Source organism: Manacus candei, unplaced genomic scaffold (genome assembly GCF_025592945.1).
Source record: "Manacus candei isolate 608988 ecotype Guabito, Panama unplaced genomic scaffold, ASM2559294v1 h1tg000024l, whole genome shotgun sequence".
NCBI lineage: Eukaryota > Metazoa > Chordata > Aves > Passeriformes > Pipridae > Manacus > Manacus candei.
The window spans coordinates 619,611-642,022 of NW_026138072.1; the positions used below are offsets into that span (position 1 = coordinate 619,611).

Here is a 22,412-nt window from a genome sequence, read left to right on the forward strand (position 1 = left end):
GCAGATGCAATGAAACTATTAGAGATGAATTTACCTGCAGGAAAAAACAGAATTCTGAAAAAAGAATCAGCTTCTAAAGAAATCCAGAAGACACTGCCCAAATGCATTAAACGACAGTTCAAGCAAAATAGTTGTCTGGATCAAAGCACTAATGAGCTCTCACCAAGGAAGAAAGCTAAGCTGAGCACTGTTGAGACTGTAGTCCAGAGTTCAGAAAGTAGCCTGCAGCCGGATAGTTGTTTAACTGAGCTAAAACAATTTGAAGGATCAAGTTTAGAGGTTTTTTCCTTGACAGATCCTACAACATCAGTATCAAACTTTCTGAAAGGGACCAAACCCATCCAGGCCTTGCTTGCCAAGAATACTGGGAACAAAGTGACCTTAACAAATCAACCGTCGCCTCCCCCAGGCATAAATGTATCGACTTCTGAAAAGTCAGTTTTACCACCTTTGGAATCATCAGTGATCAAACCAGCATTGCCCTGCCAGGCCAGTTCAAAGACTCCCTTACAAATGGTATACAAAATGCCGAATGGCCCTTGTGTACCAATAGACCTTCATAATAACTCAGTGAAAATTCAAATGCAAACTGTGACTGACCCTAAAACTGGAGAAAAAATCATGCAACAAGTTCTTATTTTACCTAAGAATTTTCTTCAGCAGCAGGAAGGAAAAATTGTATCCAAGGACGTTCAGCCACTACAACAAAAATCATCTGAGCTGCACTGTACATCTTTACCAAAAGTGTCAAATATCAGTGTTTCTTTAACACCTGTTCTGGTAACAGGCTCTGCAAATACTACCACTCAGTCACCTACTACAATTTTTAGCAAGAATATTACCCACTCATCACAAGTGTCCGGTCCCATGAACAATACACTATCATTGCCTGATGTAACTTCAGCAGGTAACTTACTATCATCAAAAATGAAGGTGAACCAAACTGAAACTGACAAAATCAAGACTACAGTTTTGACTGCTACATTCCCTGTGTCTTTGACTTCATCTACTCCTTCCACAGCTAGCCAGTCCTTGATACCAGCAACAGCATTAAGTGGGTCTGCGAACACTGATTCTGCCTGTCATAGTCTTGCATCGCAGCAGCCAACTGACTCCTGTGAAACTAGGCAAGAGTTGAAGACTGTATGTGTAAGAGAATCACAATCTATTCTGGTCACAACACGAGGCGGAAACACAGGCATTGTTAAAGTGCAAACAAACTCAGACCAAATTTCACCTAGTAGTTTATCTTCTAGTTCAGTTTTCACTTACACTTCTCAACTTCAGGCCTTTCTTGTACCAAAAACCACAGCATTATCATACTCTACTTTTCCATCTCTAGCAACAGCCACATCTGGTTTCCCACATATTGGACAATCATCTGTTTCTGGATTTGCCCCCTCAACAGTTTCTTCTGTTAACATTCCAGCTTTCCCAGCTGATTTTACCCAGGCAATGGAGAAAAATATCAAATCCACACTACAGCAGCCTCCTGTTGGGCACACTTCAGGTCAAGTAATAGAGAACTCCTACTGTGTGTCCTCTCCTTTATCTTCCATTTCATTAGCTAGCAATGTGATGTCCACAACTCCAAACAGTCCTGTTAGTGTGACTAGCACTGGACAAAATAACACTGTCGTAACTCCAAATTCTTCTGTACAGCATCAAGGGGATACTAAAAGCAAAAAAAATTCTGTTATACAGTCTGAGTCTAATTCAGCAACAAGTGGGGATTTAGTCAGTGGTACTCCAGTCCAGAAATTTACATTAGTTACAAATTCACCAATTTTATCTCCCTCTGGAGCATCAGGAGTCAGTATTATACCCTCTCCAGCATCCACTGCTGTTAATGCTCAGAAACTGGTTTTTGTTAACACACAAATTGCCAGTGGCCCATCAACCACCAATCTAGTTGCAGAGTCATTGAGACAGAACCTTCCTTCTTCCCTAACCAAAACCTTTGTTAATGCTACAGAGCAACCACATTTGGTTTTGATCCCATCTACAATAGGAGCACCAATAAGAATAAATTCATCACCAACTATTGCTCAAGTAAAAGATGTAAAAATAGGACTAAATATAGGTCAGACCATTGTAAATACTAAAGGCAATGCACAGGAGGCCCCACCAGTTAATATATTGCATTCTACCATTTCTAAAGGAGAAGACAAAAAAAGCATTGGCTTGGCGCTGTCTTTGACAAGTAGCAGTACTGTGGTTCCTGCTCCAGCTTTTGCTGTGTCAGCTAATGAATCTGTATGTGTTGCAACAAAAGCTGAAAATGCCTTTACAGTAACAATGGCACATGCACGTGTAGAATCTGTTTCAGTAGCACCAAGTGGGACTACTTCTAGGACACAGTCCACTGTCTTGACTGGTGGCAATGATCCCTCAAGAATAAGGCCAGTCCTGGGTAATCGACTTTGTACATCAAATATTGGAAATATGGGTATATCAACTGTGAAAACAGGACATCTTGCTTCATCTGTGCTGATTTCAACCACACAACCAGCAGTATCTCCTCAAAACTTAGCATCTACTTTGCAATTTCCATTCATTAGCTTGCCTGGATCTGCAGCCACCCCCCAAAAGGTGTTACATACAGTTCCTCAGTTAGCAACAGTTCCAGCTCCTCTTCTAGTATCAAAAAACCAGTTGCCCATGCTGCCTCAGTTTCAGTCATCAGGAACTTCAGCTGGTATGTCAAGTCACACAGGTATTCACAAACCTCAGAGTGTGTTGCCCTCTCCGTCACCAAATACAGGTAAAGTCGTTAGCTTTCCCAGTTCCTCTACCCTACAATGCCAGCAGGTGCCTCTCAGTACAGAGAAAAAAAGTCATGATTACACTTGTGCTTCTAATGCTCAGATGTCTTCAGCTTCACCAGCTGTAAAAAGCAAAACCGGAGGAGGTCAGTTGAATGAATCCTGCATTCAACAGAAAATAGTCATTAACACCTGTATGCCTTTGGCACCTGGAACTCAGATAATGATTAATGGTACTCGTTTTGTTGTTCCACTGCAAGGCCTTGGAGCTGGCAGCCACGTTCTTCTTCTCTCCCATAATACGAAACAGACTCCTTTAACTGTTAACCATGGTCAAGAGGCTCAAGGTGTTAATCCAATTGTTAATCCAATAACCTCAAAAATCATCTTAGCACCAAGTAATTCATTAAGTTGTCAAATATCAAAACATCCTTTGAAAAGCTCCACAAAAATTATGAACTCTTTTGGTGCCGCAGATGCTTTACCCATCGTACATGCAACGCCCCAGATATTTAGTACTCCAGCTAGCTCATGTACTCCACTGCCCGGGGTAACACTGTCTGTGTCTTCAGTGACAAAATCTCCTATTAATGTTGTGGCTACATCTTCTGTTGTTTCTGCCGTTCATCCTCCGAATTCTCATTTGCCAAGCAACACTTCAGTGTTTCACTTAGACACTTCTATCAAAAAACTGTTGGTCAGTCCAGAGGGAGCCATTTTGAATGCTCTAAATACTCCAGCACCAAAAGTTTCTCCTCTGTCTTCATTGCTGCCTCCTGTTGTTGTGTCCACAAGCAGAAATCCTACCACTGTCTTCCCTGCATCTCAGTCATCTTGCCTTGATAAACCTGACAAAGCTGCATTCTGAATTTACTGCAAATGAGCCACTTTGAAATTTTGGGGCATTCCTCAGACTTTGGAAGTTGTAACTATTGGATAATTTCTTACAGCCAGTTGATTTACTCAACATTACTTAAGGTTGCAGTTCTTTCCTGTTCACCTGTGGGGATTAAGAGGAAGAAAAATTTTAGTTTGTTGGAAGTTTTCGGAGAGTTCTTTAGCAAAAAGGTCAGAAATGACCAATGAGTTCATTAAACAGTTTGGAGAAATCTCACCTTTTGCACATGTTACATCTTACATTATGGACTGTTTGCCAGTGTGTTTTTGACAGTACATGTCTTCTTTTATTTGTCAAATTTATTTTTGATCTGTTTCTTTAAGGAAAATATTTATGCATTGTAAAAATGCAATCTATAGAGTAGAATTGTACATATTCCTGAATTCCTAACAGTCCATACTAAACAATATGTACAAAGAACTATGCTGTCTTATTTATGTTTGGTTTACATAGTGTATAGTTTTTTAAGTATTTTAGTAACTTTGGACCAGTGTACTGTTTAGCAACTGCAGAAGAATCTGCATATAATAAATCAAGTTGCTTTACTGCTTTGTGTTGGCAATAGTTAAAAATATGTGTATCTGTTACACCGTGGCAGAATACCTACCTACCTACATACATACGTATATATATATATATATATATATATATATATATATATATGTATATATATGTGTATATTTATGTGTGTGTGTGTGTATACACACATCTTTCTTTTGGTGTGTGGTAGAATGAAATTATTTAACCTCTTTTGCTTTTCTCTGCTTTTACATTTCACATGATTTAGCAGGAGTTGGAAGGAAGGCTTTCTTGTTGATCCTCGTGATGCAGGGCTGGATAAGCCATACTTCATCCGTTCTTAATAAATGTTTGGTTATATTGCCTAAATAACTCCAGTGATGTGGTAAGGCTACAAGTGGCTTTTCAGACACCAGTCTAAATCACACTGGTTGCTGTTAAGGACTAACATGCTTTGTCTTAAAGCTCATAGATCTGTTGAACAGTTTGTTACTCTCTTTTTTAGAGCCTTATATGCATTTCTGTATGTCTGATGACTGTAACAGGATCACTTGTTAGTCTTCTATCTAGCCATAACAAATGACCCATTTTTTTTCACCAGTCATACTTTCTAGTTCTGTATGTTTTTCTTTAGCTTATAATTGGTCTATCTTGAAGGATAGCACTGAAGCATCACATAATATTAAAGGAAGCTTTATTAGTGCTTTGGGGATAATAATATGTTACAGAAACCTTCCTTTTTTATGCAGTGTATTCAGTATTTGTTGACTTAGTTTCAGCTTTTGATCTGATAAAACTTTTGGGTTATTTTCTGCAGATCTACTGAGTTCACAACTGCCTGCTGCAGTGCTCGTGGAGATAAGTTTTTAGGTATCTTTTGAGATTTTGCATATAAAGAAAGGGTGCACATCTTATTTTATGGAAGATGATGTTTTTAGAATTGCTATCTTTGTATGTGTTGATTTTTTGTAGAGTTTGTTTGGTATTTTTTAGAAACTAGAAGGGAAGATTTCAGAAGAATTTAAAAATTATAATTGCCTTTCTAATAGCTATGACTTCAAAGGGGATAAAAGCTTACATATCTGTATATAGCAGAATTCTTAGACTGAGTTTCAACAGGATGAAGCTTCAGCCTTTGCTCTTCATCCTTTTGAATTTTCTACTTCCCTTCCCCTTTTGCTATACTAGTTTGGCAGTTTGGATATTGAGTTGACGAATAGGACCACAGCTTACTCGCTCTGTGTCGGCTGCCCTTTGTATTGTTCTGAAAAGTAGCCTGGTAGCTAGTTTGCTAGAGTTTTGGGAAAGTGGGGGGAAGAAAGGCTTGTGCCTTCCATAGGGACCTTTCGTTTTGCACTAACTTAAAAAATTGCATTGGGAAATTACATCTTTCCATCTTATCTCAGGGCTGGGACAGATGGAAACTGTCAGTTTTGGGATTAGAGAAGGTTTGTTTAAATTTTAGGAAAAGCTACCTGCTACACCTTTGCTACTTCTCATTAAAGGCATTTTGTAATGGATTTTGAAAACACCTAGCAGTAAGTATGTCTGTCCATCAGAGTTCACAGTATTTTTAAATCTGACTACACATTACAGTTGAATGCTGCAGTGAATTTTCCAACAGTGGAAGATGGCAGAGTGGCAGTTTCTTCATGGACATTTTACATACTCTAAAACCATATATACCAGAAGCTCATTTTATTTCCATTTCACTGGTGGAACCATGGGACTCACTTTCTTGGATTTTTCTATTTTCTTGCAATGACTGTTTTTTCCCTTTTTTTTTTTTGTTCATTTAGGTTTGTTGTAGAGTGAATATCTACGGTGTTTGAAAAGCTCAAGACTAGGTTCTGCTGTTGCAGATATTCTTGATGAGAGAAAAAAATCTTGCATGACATTTTTCTGGGTGCTGATGTAGTAGAAAGATTTATGCTATAATTGATTCTAATAAAGAGAGAAGTTAGAAAAGCTGAACTGAAAAACTCAGGACTCAAGTAACTTGCCTGAATGATTTCCAAGAAATTTTCTGAATTAATATGATAATATTCTATGATTTTTATAAATATTGTATAATTTGGAAGACATGTACTTTACAACATGAAAAGTTTGAGTCAGTTTAATTAGAGTTTCATGGACTTTTATTCTCTACTAGACATGTGTTCAGACTCCAAGTCCTATTGGAGAAGGACTTGAGACTGCTATGTAATGGGCTTGCGTCATTCATTATGTAAAACCAAATTTTAGTAATTTTTGCAAATAAAATTCCTATTCCCAACACTGTTCTCCAATAATATAAATGTCAGTCAGAGTTAAGGTTTTCTTTCAAATGCAAGTAAATAAACATTGACACTTGCTACGTACCTTTTACTCTCTACCAAATGTATCGTGCTATTTATAGCACAAAAAGAACTGTGAACAAGTGGATTATATTCACAGACACAATGAAAAAGCAGAACTACCTGCATCTTTACTTGAATTTTAAAGACATTTTGTTACACATAAAAACAGATATATAAATCAACCTTTTAACAAAAGGTGTTCAGCTTTTCAGTGCTTGTAAAATGCCTTACTTTTAGATCCCTTCTGATACTATTTACAGCTATTCATACACGATATTATATACAAAACTTTGGATTTACAAATTACTTTGAATATTTTGAATTATATCCTTTATATTTACCTAAATTAACATGTTCTGCACAATAATTTTGGTTTGCTCTGAGTAGAAAATTACACTTATTTTGCTTCACTGTTCAAACCCACATCTGTGAGCTGCCATTTTCTCCTAGGGATTCTGCCCCTACCACACTAGGAACAGTTAAATTTCGCGTATATTATTTGTTATAAAAGTATCTGTTCAAACCAAGTGTGTTACTGTGAAGTCATTCAAACCCATGCTGATTCACTGTGTGACATAGCAAAGGGTACAATGTGAAAAGGGAAGCAAAAATTCTCCTGATAAGTGAAGAGAAAATAATTTGTCTCATGGGAGTAGGTCAGAAAATTACTAAAAGCTAGCATTTGAAGGGCATCCATAGCCTTACCACAGAGTTAGTTTCATAGTTGGTTTTCCTTCTGTTTTGTGGTAGTGCAGAATTTCAATTGCCCAAAATGGTTTTAAATTAATTAATCATTTTTATTAAAGCACAAATGTTTGTTATGATGAAACTCTTTCCTTTAAAAAGAACAACCAGAGGTGCTCAAAAGGACTCAAACTCATGTAGCCTGTTGTCTGTAAGCTGCACCTGAAGAGAGTTAACTGACTCAAAGCAGGATTAGTAATGCCGCATCAGACTTTAGGTCCTTCACGTCTCTTGAGGCAGTCAACAGTAGCATTCCAAAAGAGCACAATAACAGGCCTGAATAATCTTCTAGTATCCACTAATCTGTGAGCCAGAGTCTTCCTCATGCAGCTGTGTTTTTCTTCAGTTTAATAGCTTTCAGTGTATTTCTCTTGATGAAATGGACCAATCCTTTCTAGAATTTTTGAAAGCATGTAAACAAACTGTTACCATCCACAGCACCCAGTGGTAAAGAATTTGTAAATAAATTTCCTTTTTGGTTTCAGAACCTGGCACCTGCTAGTTTCATTTGATGCAAATAATATTTATATTGTAAGATGCAATAAGCCTTTGCTGTTTAGTCATTTTTCCATGTGGCCTATGTAGACCTTTGCCATGTTGGTTGTCTCTTCTCTAGAATAAAGAGAAATAGTGAATTCAGTTATTTCCTATATGGAAGTAATTAGTTGCTGTCATTGTTGTGTGTGCCTTTTTCAGTTTTACTGTGTCCGTGTGGGATCAGAAGAGCGCATGTTCTAAAAGCACTGATCTATTCAGCGGTGTGTTTATGTGTCTCATAATTATTTCAATGTTTGCGGGTTGGTTTCTGACTATTATTTAGCCTTATACTAACTTTTTTATAGAAATATTAATTTTAAACCAAATACACATCAGTATCAAATTCATTTCATCCTATAAAACTATACCACTTGCAGAATATCATGGCTATAAAGACATGGTCTTTAAACCAGGCTACTGAAACCAGTGCAAGTCTGACACTCTCCCAGTTCCTGTTTTTGTTTGGTTTAGTTCTCTTGAAAATGAAAAAGGACAAGCAAAATTATTTTGATGATGGTTTTTTAATTCTCATTGTTTTTATGCAGAGAATGCAAGGTTACGTCTGTATATTAGATGCATGGTCGTTTTATACACATTGACATCCAGATAAAGATTTTTTAGTTGTTGAAGAGACCACTTTATAAATGTGATACAGAACACTGTTATTTTAATATATTTTCCTTGAAACCGCAGTGGCATAAAAACAAACTTTAAGATCTTGATAGACATGTATTTTCTTCATTTCTCAAAATATGGAATTGTTTGGTCAATCGACCTGGATGTCTGGCGTAAACTTGGTAACCAGGACACTTCGTTGTTTCATATGTGATTATTCCAGAAGTTCTTCAGAAAGTTCTTACAGTATCTTTTACTACAATCTCAGCTGAACTACACATGTTAAATGAAAATGGTATGTAAAAGCAGTGTAAAGGAAATGTGATTAATTACTTATAGTATTTCTTGAAGTTATGTTTGTTACACAGAAGGTCTATTAAAATATGCATAAATATGATTTTCCACCTTTTGCAGATGAAGGCAATGAAGTACTGAGTTCTCATAGCAACATGGAGGAACTGAGAATAGAATCCTTGGTCCCCTGAACTCCTTCCAGCATCCCATCCATTACTAAAGGTTAGACAACTAGATTACTGCTTTATTTTCCCCTATTTTTGCTTTTTACAAAGAAGAAAAAATTATTTAGAAAATTAAATTGTTTTCAAGAATGTGAGGGGCATTGACAGATAGCATTTACAGAAATTAAATAGCATGGGAAAGCAAGATAGTAAAGAAACAACTGTGATTTTTGTGATTGTCTTCAGTCTTTAGAACTTTGCTTGTCAATATTGATGTATAAAAAGAAGACAATACTCTTCTTTTATTATTCATATTGATTCCATCTAGTAAATACACAAGCATAAGATCAGACTACTTTGGCTGGCAATAGGTCATCAGCACCTGGTACCAGCATATACATTGAGATCCGTCCAGATAATGTGCTGTTATTTGTAGAATCATTCTTCACTCTTTTTTTTAATCACATACAGCAGTGAAATAAAACATCAAAGAGGGATTAGTGACAGGTATTACTATGTAGCCACAGGGCGTCTTCCTTGTAATAACGAAAGAGTGGAATTATGATGGATTTGATTTACACAGTATAAAAAGCAGGTATTTTTACTATTATAATCAATTACTGAGAAGAAGGAATTGCTTACATCTATTTATAAAAACCCTTGTCAATTCATATTAGCAACACACAAATACTAAAATTATAGTAGTTTGAGGCTTGTCTGGCCAGTAATATATGGTTCATCTACATGCTATGCCTTCAAAATATTGTTCTTGCCTCTAGAGTGCTTTTCTGCAAAGTGATCTCAGAAAAACAAAAAGTGGGAGAGGCCTGCCTGGAAGTATTTTACTCCTTCCATGGCCTAAGAAATTGATGCAAAAGCATAATCTTTTGTTATAAACCAGCCCATATATGAAAGTGAGCTTCTTTGGCACATGAAATGCCAGCGTTGCATTTCATTACAGCAGTCCAGTCATTGTATGAGCTGCACCTTAAACTGGGCATCTGTCTCACTGTAGTGGCCAGCGGAGAATGCTTAGTGGAAAGAACAAGAAATAAACAAATATGAATTAGTTTTCCCCAGTATGTACACACATCATCTAAAAGTAATTCCAGGAGAATTTTGTGAACTCAGCCTGAGTTTGTCTGTGACGTGAAAGAGCAGATTTTGCAGCCAAAGAATCAGGTACTGGAGAAAGGTGAGCAGTAATTCAGAGAAGCAGAGCAGAAGAAAAAATGACATAAAAGCATAAAATTGCTTCTCCGGTTTAAGAGGTTCTAGGAGAAGCTAAACAGCTGAACAGAATCCTGCTAAACAGGAGAAGTTTTGAGTGAGGAGTTGACTGAAATATCATTGTTGTCCTTCCTGTTGGTGAGGCCAAAATCTAAGAAATGTACATTATGTGGGCTGCATATTCCGAGACTTAAAAATGTAAGAAAGACAGGCTTATTAAATCTGGGTCAATACCAAAAATGTTCAGGAAGGGTTTTCTGGAGATATTAAAATAGGAGTAATAGGCAGGCATCTAATACCTTCTAATCTTTGCAAGGATTCCTCTACAGGTGATTAATGGTCAGGGAATATTATATTACTATATCACTTACTATACGATTTTGTTGTTTTTCTGCAAATCCTGAAGCAGTTCCAGGTTTTTTCTGAATATGTTTACCAGATGACAATCCTAAAATTCCTCCTGAAAACAACTGCACAAGCAAATCCAGCGCTGAATGGAATCTAAAAAGGGCAGCTGTTTTGCTCCAGAGTGTCAGGAGCAATGAGATGGTTGGGGTGTATGTGATGGTGTGCAGAAATAAAAATCAATTACTTCTGCCAAGGTAAGTGGGAAAGGACAAACTGATAGAACTTGGAAGATTAGACCTTTTTCTTAGAAGATGCTTTTCAACAAAAATGAGTCAGATCTTTTCCCTAATAGCTACAAGAATGCAGTGGATGGTAATGTAAATTAAAAAAAGAACCAGGAGGAAGGAAGGCAGCTGTGTAAGCAGAGAACATGGCAAACATGCAGCAGAGCCGTCTGTTTCTCACATCTAGAAATGAAAGTTAGCAGAGTTGGAAAGACCTTACAGAATTAGTATTGAAAGACCATAGTATTTATATTAGGCCATCACTCTGTTTTATATTGATTTGAACTCAACTCGTGTTTGATTTTTAAAAGCAAGAAAGTGTACTCTTATGTCACATGAACACAGAGATGTACACCAACAAAGTAATTGATATTTTACCAATATTAGACATAAACATGAATCAAAATAGTCTGGCAATGTTATGTTTTACTGAAAAATGACAAGCAGTATGGCTAATACTAATACAGTGCTTAAGCTAAATAATATACGTACATCCCCAGCTACAGCAGGAGTTAGGCTGAAGGAGATTGCTGAGGTGAATGTCACTGGACTATCTACTAACCAGCTGCAAATGCCATTCCTGTTACACTAGACTGGTGAGACTCTAAAATAAAATAAGTGCTTCCTGTGGAAAGTTCTTGGTACATTCTTTTTTCATAGCTTTCTGACATATGTGAAATATACACTTCTGGCTCATGGCTTGGTGTTTGCTATATGGTTCAGGATGCCAGAAGGATTGAATACGTCAGGACCTGCTGCATTTTACCTTTGTGCAATGTCTGGGATGGCTGACCAATATTCTGGAATCTTTGAAGGCTACACTGGGGCTCGTAACTGCATTAGAAAGTAAGGCCATACCAGGAATCCAAACATAAGACAATACAACTGCTAGTACCACTATAATACAGCAATCTGATCAAAACATGCTATGTTCATGAGAGGCCTCATTTTGAAAGTGTTCATTGCCTCTTTATAAGGGTTGCATGCATAGCTGTAAAGTTGCTAACATCATCACGTACAGAAAAGCTTTCATAACAGTTCATCTGCTAGTCTGATGGAAGCAGTTTAATGGAGACCAGTAGCAAGCAGAGCTTCATTCTCCAACTATGATCAGCCACCTGTCTTTGTCACCATCCTGGGGGAAAACTCAAAATGCCCATGAATTTTTTCATTAGCTTTTTTTGATGGGAGAAAATAAAGCACAAATATTATCTTTGTTCAGACTTACAGTTGTAATACAAGGCATCTGATTTTGGCCTTATTGCAAAGAGGGTAAAAAAAAGAGGAGCAGAAGGTATTTGACTTTTACACCTTCCCTGTTACATAACGACCATACCAGATAAATTATAAATATAAATTTTTGTAAGTAGTTGTTATTCTGGGGTCATATAACTATGTAATGTGAAAAAACTTCCCTTGAAATTTGAAAACTCTATGCCACATTCTCCATGTGTCGTTGTTGAGACATTTCTGTGCATTTCTCTTTAAGGGAACAGGCTTCCTAGAAGGTTTTAACTTGTGTTTGGTAAAGTGCAGTGTTATTGAGTGTAATACAGACAATATGTAAAATAGCCAGTTCTTGCAACATGGAGCTTTGGCAACTGCAGGTCTCTTGCTTTCACATTCTGACCTGTCTTGTATTGGTGTTTAGTTAATGGATCAGCAGCCAGACACTGCAGTGTACCATCATTGGGTATAGAGCCAGATTTGAAAAATGAAATTTGCGGTGGTGTTCAGTGATGAAGTTTCCACCTATATAATATAGTGCTCTGTGAACCTCTATTTCATGCTCTTATTTTAATGCAATTAAAATCTGAGATCACTGTCTAACTGTGTCTATTAAGAAAGAATACTGCTTTTACTGGGACTAAAAAGGGGAGAACTTTTCTGAAAACCAGAATAGGGCTTATATGTCTTTTAAGTATCTATAAATTCATGTCAAAGTGTAATAGTTCTAGCTCTGGCTGCTGAGCAGTTTTAACAATTTGACCTTGTGTAGTTCTGGAAATAAATTAATATTTCTACTTCGTCAGTGTTAACTTTCTTGTGAGCTTTTGCAACAGCTGGTAACACATTTAATGCTGACACTACTAAAAATGCATGGGATCAAGTAAAGCTTTCTGAACTCTAAGCACTTTACTTCTCTATATTATATATTCTCTATGGAAATTAACTTTTTTCTCAACCATGAATGTCAGTTCTATTCCACTGTAGCACTACACAGTCTTTTGAAAGGATGCTGCCTTAGGGTAGAGAGATCCAGAGCACAGAGTTGCTAAAGATATTAGCCTCAAGCTTTAGCTTACCAGTTCTGCAAAAAAATTAGTTAGACATTGTGTTCTACATCTCTAGTGCTTACTAGCTATAAGCTGGAATTCTGTATATTTTCCTGTGTATTCTTCTTCCTGTCACTAAACAAGTCCACAATTTTTTTCCTTAAGGTATATATTGGAAATGACAGAGGTAAGACAGCTCCTTGGGTTAAAATACCTCTCTAAGTTTTTAAATAAATATATCAACTAAATTTATAAAACCATGTATATAACCTTTTACTAGAATTACTGATATTTATTACCTTCCAACAATTTTATATAATCTATATAAATATATATTAAATAATTTTTTATATATATACGTCTTATATATGCACCTTAAAACAAAAAAAAGCTTTAAACACACGGCAGATTTACTTGTGTAACATAAACTCCATATATTAGATACTATATAGATATTAGATATAATAAAAACATATATCTAATATAACATTTATAAACAATCTATAGAAACATCTAATCTAAAAAACATTTCGAAAAAAGCTGTGTCTTATTATTTATCACCATCTGTGGAGTTTATGTTAGGCAAGTAAATCTGCCTTATGTTTAAAACTTTTTTTTTGTTTTAAGGTGTTTGTATTTGCATATCTGGTGACAAAGAGCCAGATTCTTTACTAATAGCAGTTAATAATTGCTTTATGAAATTAGTTTTCTTTTGTTGCTACTTTTCAATTTAACAAATGTTGTACAGTTTTAGCTGCCTCCTGCTGTGAGATATCAGGCCTTGTGTATAAATTTGTTGATCTGCATATCATCTTAAGAAATAATCTGGCAAATAAGCAATAACAAAAAGACTAAGTAAAAAATAACTATCAAATCTATATAGCTAATATATACGCATCACAGTTCTTTGGTTTTTATTACTGCTCGTGTTCTGACAAGCTGGAAAAATTAACATCTTTAAGTCTGTTGTCTTCTGTATTCTTGGTAACATGGTTTTCGTGCATTTTCTCATATTGTTCCATCATATTAGAAACAGATGATATGTAAAGCTCTATATCTACAAGTTCTCTTGCTCTCTCACAAGACTGCCAGAGGAAAACTAGAGGGGATGTTGTTATACCCATTGACCGGTATGAAATAATGTGATCTCTAAGCGGTATTTTCTTGGTTACCTGGATTGTGTTTTATAAGGAATTAATTTATTTCAGGTACATAAACAGGTGAAGTGAGGTAAAAGCGTATTGTAAAACATAGTTGCTTTTTGGAAATTAATTTTAAAACTGTGGGTAAGGAAAACAGTCTGTAACAGGATATGTAGTCAAATGGGTTTGTTCGTTTTGTGACAGATTCTTGTACATCACATTCCAAGGAATAGTTTATTTATATATTTTTTTAAAGGAAGGGAGACTAAATGAGAAAGATGAAAATAAAGGTGCCAGCGCTTTTTACTCTTGATTGATACTGAATAATATGTACGTACACTTGGTAGATCTATGAAGGATTTAAGATGCCCAGAGCATGGTGTATTAATCTGATCACAAGAAATGAAAAGCTTAAACCAAAAGCACATTCAGATTTATTGAGGCACTTCAAAAACCAGGTCTGTAACTAAGCGGTTTCAGCAACTGCTAATGAAAGCATGTGATTTCCTTTTTTTATGATTTTAGCTATAAGAAAGTTAAGCATGTACGGGAAATTAAGAGGGAGCATGAAGAGTTTAAAATTTCATGTTATCATGGTGAATAAGGTGGTGGTGACTGATCTGCAGCAATTTTGTCATAAGCTGGTGGAGCATCAGGTACCTGTGGTAAGGAAAATGGGTGTGAGAGATTGAAAAAACCAATTGAGGTACAAGAATATGACATTAAACATGCAGCAAGCTATTTACCACTGTACTAGATATGGTTCAGTGACTTAAAATAGCTAAGCTCATTCATTATGTCTATTTTTTTGCTAGTATGTTTTCTGGTTTTGCGTCAGATTCATTTTATTGGAACTGTTCATCCGAAGAAAGATTTTTCAGTGTTGTAAAGGCAGGATTTTTTTTTTTTAAGATATGGGTGGTTTTATATTGGTAACTCGGATAAATATTGAAGCTTTTCTGTAAGAGTCTTGATGCAGGCATGTCTTATTTCTAGTGTTAAAAATTTGAGCAGCTTATTTAAAACTGATTATAAATTAGACTTTTCCCTATTCTAAAGCCATTTAAACACACCCATTACTTAACATATACTTATCACTGAGTTTAACTTTTTGACAGTTATAAGTTTGAATGTTCATCTCTCCATAATGATTAGATGAGCTAAAACCTTGAATTTTTATAACATTCCCTGACAATGCTTTTCAGAGTATAGTAATACTAGACACAGTCCATTTGTTGTTTGTCAGAATGGCAGAACACCTACTGGAAAATGTTTGGGGTTTTTTCATTATATTTCAGCATTCGGGTGTTAGATCATTCTAATAGATTGCATAATGACCATACAACTTTAGAATAAATGTAAAAGAAAGAAATGAATTTTTAAAAGAAGAATTCTAAACAGTACATTTTAAAAATCCTTTTCACAGTAAAACTTGTTCAAAATAGTACTTTCTAAGTTGATGTAGAGGCATTGAAGACTCTATCTAGAGAGCACACCCCAAGGAAGAAATCATTAATTGCCCATTTACCAATATTGTCTCACCATGTCTTACTATGTTTAAGTAAATGAGACCTTGAGTTACAACTTACCACAGAATTAAAGTTTCTGTAGTCCTGCAGAGCCATTTTGCAGTCCAGTATTGCTCCCTCACCTACCACGGTTCGTGCTGTGCTCACACTAGAGCTTTTGCTCTGTGAGCATAACGAAACATGGGGAACATGAAAGGAAGAAGAGACTGTGAAGTTGGGGCAAATTATGCGTCATTTAATATTTGATAGCACATTTACAATATGTATTAGAATCTGGAATTAGGACCAGACACAATGCAAGTAAGCAAGTGAGACAATTTACTTATCAATTTACAATTTTGGCTGTCTCTGCTGAGACATAGTCTTTCTTCTGTGATATCCAATTACATTGCCAGAAAAATGAGCATCACATTTTTTAGGTCCAAGACTACTGCAGGAACTGACATCTTCCTATGTATCCAAATGCCTTCTCATTTTTATCCTACTCATTTCTTTCTTTAATCTCCAACCTTTTTCTTTTCTGTTTTCTCAGCATTTCTTTTGTACACATTCTGTACTAGTTCTCCCCTAGCCAAAAAAATTCTAAGAAAGATGTAATTTTCAAAACCAGAAAGTGGCAGTCAGCAATAAGAAGGAATTAAAAAGGAAATTGTGGTTTTTGCCATGATGTACAAAACAGGCATTTGGTTTGATTTTTGAAAGGTTTTTTTGAGTATTACCTTCATTTTTGCAACATCTCACTATGAAAGTTCAGGTTTTATGTATTTTGCCAGATAGTATTGGATAGATAACTGGAAAGGGAATGGGACAGAGTTATGGAAAACAGGAAGGAAATGGATTTGCTGACTTAAATGAGAGGTATGCTGATTTTTTTAACTCCCAAATAGTCATATCTTTTTCAAAATATTAGGATAACTAAAAGATACTAAAAAGATACTAAAACAAAAATTTGGATAAAGCCTGGTGCGAGTACCAGTCGGGGTAGAGTTCATTTTCTTCTTAACAGCTGATACAGTGCTGTGTTTTGGATTCATTATGAGAATAATGCTGATAGCATAACGATGATTTGGTTGTTGCTCAGTAGCTCTTACTCTAAATCGAGGACTTTTCATTGTCTCATGCACTGACATCAGGTGCACATTAGGTACATGAGAAACTGGGAGGGAGCATGGCTGGGACACCTGACCTGTACTGGCTAAAGGAATGTTCCACACCACAGAACACCATGCCCAGGATATAAATGAGGGAGTTGACTGGGAGGGGCTGAGTGCTGCCAAGGAACGAGATGGGCGTCAGTCAGGGAGTGGTGAGAAGCTGTGTTGTGCAACATTAGTTCCTCTTGGGTTTTATCGCTCTCTCTCTCTCTTTCATTATTATCATTAGTAGCAGTAGTAGATTAGTAGATGATGATTATATTTTGTTTCAATTATTGAACTGTTCCTTCTTAACCCATATTTACCTTTTCTTTCCAATTCTCCTCACCAGTGTGGCAAGGGGAAGTATTCTCCTCACCAGTGTGGCAAGGGGAAGTAAGTAAGCATGGAGCTTAGCTGCTGGCTAGAGTTAAATCACAAGTTTTCACTTTAAAGGATTAAAAAAGACCTCCCTTCCACAGGAGAGAGAGCAGAACTTCAAAAATAAAGCTTTCAGACTTCTAATAGCAGTTGTTATGAGGATTGTACCTTTTTTCTAATATTTTCTTAGAAGACATGAAGTAAAATATTTTTAAAGTAATGTTTAGAAAACAAACCTCAAATCTGCCCCGCTCTTTTTTGTAAATCTTAAAACTGCAAGTCAAGTTTTATAGAGATGAATCATGCGTCATCTTTATTTGAACATATTTACTTGAGTTACTTGTAACAGTTATTCTTATTTTCTGCTTCCTAGATTTACTGTAAGCACATCTGTCCTTATTTAGGGGTAAATCTTATGAGTAGTGAATATGTTGCTTTTATTTAAATGAAAGGACACTGAACACATCTTGGTTTTGTGTAAATATTAAATATAATGCTTTCTACAGATAATCTTTTCCCCTGATGTGTTGTGTAAAGCTGGGCTGGCTTCATGTCCCTTTGCTTCTGCTTCCTCTTATCCCTTCGTCTGACTTGCAAGTTCTTGAGGGCAAGTTGTGTTTCATATTGTGTGAGTTTGCCTGTGACGTATGTCAGTGTATGTATATTGCCTGAGCTGATGATGTTCTGTTACAGATTCAATGTTCTCTGCATTAATGTCCTGCAAATAAAGGTAATATGTGTCAAAATAACAGCATGCTAGAAAGTGAGCTGCCATGCTTACCCGCAGACTTTTATAGCCACTCCGTCTTTTGTAATACCAGCAGCCAAAGGCAAGCAAAGTTGCCAGCACCAAAATGAAAAGTCCAATGCCCAGAGCTCTGTTGGGAGAGCAAAACAAAATAATAACACCACAACTAGATGTATTCTCCTGGGAGCATGAAAGATTAGAGCACAAGTTTGTGTCAGTGCCCTTTCATCAGAGGAAGGCATGGTGCAGAATTTACCTCAGAAAATGGAAAAAGTATCAGTAACTTCAGCAAGTCGCTGTAGATTTAGCAGTTAGCTAAATTCTCTGCCAAGTTCTTAATAATTTTAAAAGTAAGAAATACATTTCTTTGAAGATAATACTCTACTGTTGATTCTGAAAAGATACCTGCCTGAGAGAATGTGAAATAAATTAAATGCCACACCTGCAGAGATGCAGGTCATGTTTATTTGCTAAATTTATGTAGCCAGCAAGTATGGGGAAATATATCCTTATTGCATCATATTGCAACAACTGTTGGTGATGGAAGGATTTTTTGGATACATAAAACACTATAAAACCTTATTCGTTAAGAGCTCTGCAAGAATTTAGTTCTTGTTTCGTGACATGCTAGGCACAGTATTGGCATCACTCATTTTAGGGAAAATACACTTAGCAAACTGTGCTGTGACATCCTTCCTACTGCTCAGTGGGGACTTCGGAGAAGCAGCATGATTCCACTGTCTGTCAGAAAGCAAGCTGACAAAGTAATTGCAAGTTTCCTAGTCACAAACCCCCTTCCTTCTGTGTTAATAATCTCCCTGCTAAGACATATGGAATTCATTCCCCATTGTTTTTTTTCTTTCCCTGTTCAGGAACAGAAGAGTATGCAAAATGGTTAAAGGGAATAATATTACTGTGTGAATCAGGATAAACCCATGCTAACATACTATTATATATCTACTAACCAGTTGCCCTGCAGTAATTACCACCATGCTTTTGCATTAGTAGGGACTGAGTATGGGGTATGTGATTTACCAGAGACTTTTTATATCTATTTGCTATCATTTTCACTGACTCCAAGTCTGATGAAGGAGTGTTTCCTTGTGACCTAAGAAGCCTGAAAGAAGATGAAAACAGATTTGTGCGACAGAACAGGCTGCCTTTTTGTCTGAATTGCCTGTGTGCTGTCTGAAACATGAGCCCATTGGAGACAAAGGGATTTTCTTTTTCACAAGTACCTGGATCTTACAAGTTGCTCCTGCCCCTTGAAGACTTTGTGTGGGCTGGAGACCTGTTAAACCCAGGAACACAGCTAACAGCATTCACTTGCTTTCTGGTGCAGCCGTGTTGCAGCTGATCTTCAAAGTTATGAGATGGCTCCACTGGTTTTGTTACTGTCCCCAGCACAATTAAAACTTGGAGAGACCCTCCAAGCAGCTGCTGCTCTCTTTACATTTTGAGACTGCTTTCTGCTTTTCACATGTTATGTAGTTTTAGCCATCCATTAGCCTGTATGCCTCTAGTATGTAATTTCTGGAGCTGGTGCTTTTGTCTACATATTTGCCGTCCAACTCCTTCCCTACCTACTCAGAGGCTAGTATGGAAAGTGTGTGTGCAATTTCTTGCAATTCCAGTTAAATTTGCAGCTGTGCTTTTAGGAATCTGGGCTTATATCTAAAACACTACTTCTAGTACCAAAAGGAGAGAGTCACTTTTGCCTCACGTATCTAGAAAAACTGCTTACAATTGCAGCCACTGGAATTCACAGCAGTTAGAGATGAGCGTGCTTAGTTTCAAGTGCCGAGACATGACTAACCAGCTTTTTTTTTGAAGAACTAAGCAGCTTTGGATGGACGATGAGAGAGCCTTCCCCTTGGTTCATTCTCTCTGCCAGGGCATGGAGGAACAAAAATCTTGCAGTATGTGCGTGTGGGGCAAGTCACTAAGTTTGGGGGCCCATAAACTAGTACCAGAAGCAAATTCTGCTTACAGATATCCCAAGCACACTGGAGATATTTGTCTAATGTATTAAAACATCACCAGTTGGATGGTGTTTATAATCCAAGACCAAAATATATTATTGTAATCTGAAGCTAACAGTATTAGCTTGACTTAGTTCTGCTGAAGGGGACTCTTACCCAGAAACAGTTTACTGAGGGTCACATTCATACGGCATTGATGTCTTCATCTACCTTTTTTTTTACCATTTCTCTGGGGGTTTGCTATGTTCTTTAGGGTGAGACAATGTCCCTTTCAGGTTTCTAAGAGAAGTTTGTGGATCTAGAGATAAACTGAGTGTACAGATCACCTTGCAATAGCCTCAAAAGAAAATTCTAAATAAGCCTCAATAAACCTGGTAATTATAAAGACCAGTGACTTGTGATCATATGATCGAAGTTCTTGAATTCTGCAATTCCGATTTTTCTTAATCATTGAGGGCTCTTAATGATTGTGCAGTGACAAACATTAGAGACAACTACACAATAGTTAAAATGCACTCCGTCTATATACAATGGTGAGTTTTTTTGATACTATTTCCTGGTTTTCTTTCAATGCAATTTTTTCACCAGCTTACAGGCCAAGGTAGGTTTTGATTTATGCTTACTCTTCTGCTGCAAAATAGGCGTGTCCTCTCCCTCTGAAATAGTTGCCATATGGATGGTCATTTCTTCTGCCCATTTTGTGAGCTTGGTCCTGCTCAGACCTACAGGGTAGAAACACAGTGCCTCAGCGTGATAAATAATTTGTAATCTTTAAAGTGTAATATTATCAACTTCTGTGTTTTAATGCAAGCATTTTAGGGAGGCAGGATAATCTGATATCTTCAGAATCAAGTAGATCCACACCTATATGCAGCTGTCCCAATTTAAGAGAAAACTCAAGTATAGACTGTAGTCTACATTTTAGTATCTCCAGTGACATAAAGGTATTTGCACCTGACTGCAGCAGAGAAGAATTTTATGTCATCTTTTTAGGTACAAAGTGATGGCAGAATTCTGAAGTACAATCTTGAATACAGAAAGAAAGGCAATTTACCTGGGCAAGTAAAACTATTGAGAAGAAAAACTAATATTGTCCTTACAAGTAGCTGTTTATTTCTGTTATTCCCTGTAAATAGTCAGGGCACAGGTTTTCATTCACTATAAAGTCTCAGAGATCTGTTGATTTTCAGATGGGAATAGTAATTTACGTCTCCCACAATCTAAACTCAGACGCGCAGAGAATTTGTTATAACCTTAACTCCCATTCTTAAGGTGATAATCATCAAGCTTCAAGCTGTCTGAACAGTTAAAAATCTAATTGATCAAATACAGTGAAGAAGAAATCCACAAGTAATCATGTTTCTGTCATTTAAAGCGCACAACAATAGATCCTACTTGATAGTATCCAGGCAATCTACGTACCTTACACAGTTAAAGTATAAAACATGATGACTTTGCTAAGACAGTTCTAGCCAGGGAAGGAAAACATCTGCAAGTTCACTTAAACACAGTCAAGCCTCTTCCAGAGCATACTTTTGAAGCAAAGCAGAAAATTTTGTGTAGAATAAAAATATACAAATATTTGCGTAGAATAAAAAAGCATACATCTTACCTCCTTCAGACCTGTATTCTGTTAACTGAAAGGCATATGCAGCTTTCTTTTCCTTGACTTGGTCTGGTTTTTTCTCCTTTGATCTGTTTTCTTATGACTATCACGAGTTTAAATTCCTTTCAGTACAGCTTCTGAATGCGTTAATTAGCATGAAAGGGGCAAGGATACAACTTTTCATTTTCTTCTATGTCCTTCTCTCTTAATAAGCAGCAGTAGAATCTGTTATTTCTTGATTTGTTACATACCCTCTGAGACACGGGTCAGCACCTTTTTACCTGCCCTTTTTACAAGCTCCTAGAGTGGACTATTTCTAAATTTAAACGTGTTTTGATTTAGGGCTGATTATTCTGTGACAGAGGACTGGTATTTTTGCATGTCTTTACTATAGCTTTGTGTATGCACTCTTTTTGCATCATTTTAACACTGTGCAAACTAGTATATTTGGACAAAAACTTATAGGTGGATGATGTTATACTGTAACAGAAGTGTCTTACATTTGGGCAAATACAGTTTAATTCTATAGTAATAAGCAAATACTGCAACAAAAAGAGAGTCTATCCCATGGGCTGCAGAACTAATGAAGCCTAGGTTAGGACTTGTAATTCATACAAGTCCATGCAAGTCCTTTGTGTGTTAGCACAGGCAATTCATACAAGTCCATACAAGTCCTTTGTTATGGACTTGTATGAATTGTCTGTGCTAACACTGTGGTAATTCCATTTACAAGACCAGGCAAGAAATGGCAGTCTGTGATTAATTCAGAAGTCTGGGTACTGTGATGGACAAGCAGTCTTAAATATTGTTGAAAGAGAGAGAAGATACAAGAACCATGTTCTGCTTGTCATTCGTCTTAATGATTCATTAATCTGAGC

General features: G+C 36.6%; 2 protein-coding genes across 10 annotated transcripts in view; one reads left to right on the forward strand and one right to left on the reverse strand.

Annotated features, from left to right (window-relative positions):
* Positions 1-22,412, forward strand: part of KIAA2026 (KIAA2026 ortholog) — a 90,114-nt gene that overhangs the window by 48,235 nt on the left and 19,467 nt on the right. For 5 of the 8 annotated variants that reach the window (XM_051788225.1, XM_051788221.1, XM_051788223.1 and 2 more), the window contains 2 exons: positions 5-2,764; positions 8,832-8,933. In XM_051788225.1, the coding sequence (XP_051644185.1) occupies positions 5-2,764; positions 8,832-8,902 (2,831 nt within the window). In that variant the 3' untranslated portion in view covers positions 8,903-8,933. Of the gene's footprint in view, positions 1-4; positions 2,765-4,999; positions 5,053-8,831; positions 8,934-10,514; positions 10,708-22,412 lie in introns of those variants that run through there. The other 3 variants (XR_007904636.1, XR_007904637.1, XM_051788222.1) reach the window with 2 other exon arrangements.
* MLANA (melan-A) lies at positions 14,709-21,612 on the reverse strand. Of its 2 annotated transcripts, XM_051788269.1 has the most exons (5): positions 21,541-21,612; positions 20,552-20,650; positions 17,980-18,076; positions 15,745-15,846; positions 14,709-14,815 (listed from the first exon to the last, which is right to left on the reverse strand). In XM_051788269.1, exons 2-5 carry the CDS (start codon positions 20,623-20,625, stop codon positions 14,747-14,749), a joined length of 342 nt encoding a protein of 113 aa, XP_051644229.1. In that variant the 5' UTR covers positions 20,626-20,650; positions 21,541-21,612; the 3' UTR covers positions 14,709-14,746. The 2 variants fall into 2 exon arrangements, with proteins under 2 accessions (XP_051644229.1, XP_051644228.1); XM_051788268.1 differs by lacking the exon at positions 21,541-21,612 and having other exon boundaries at positions 20,552-20,920.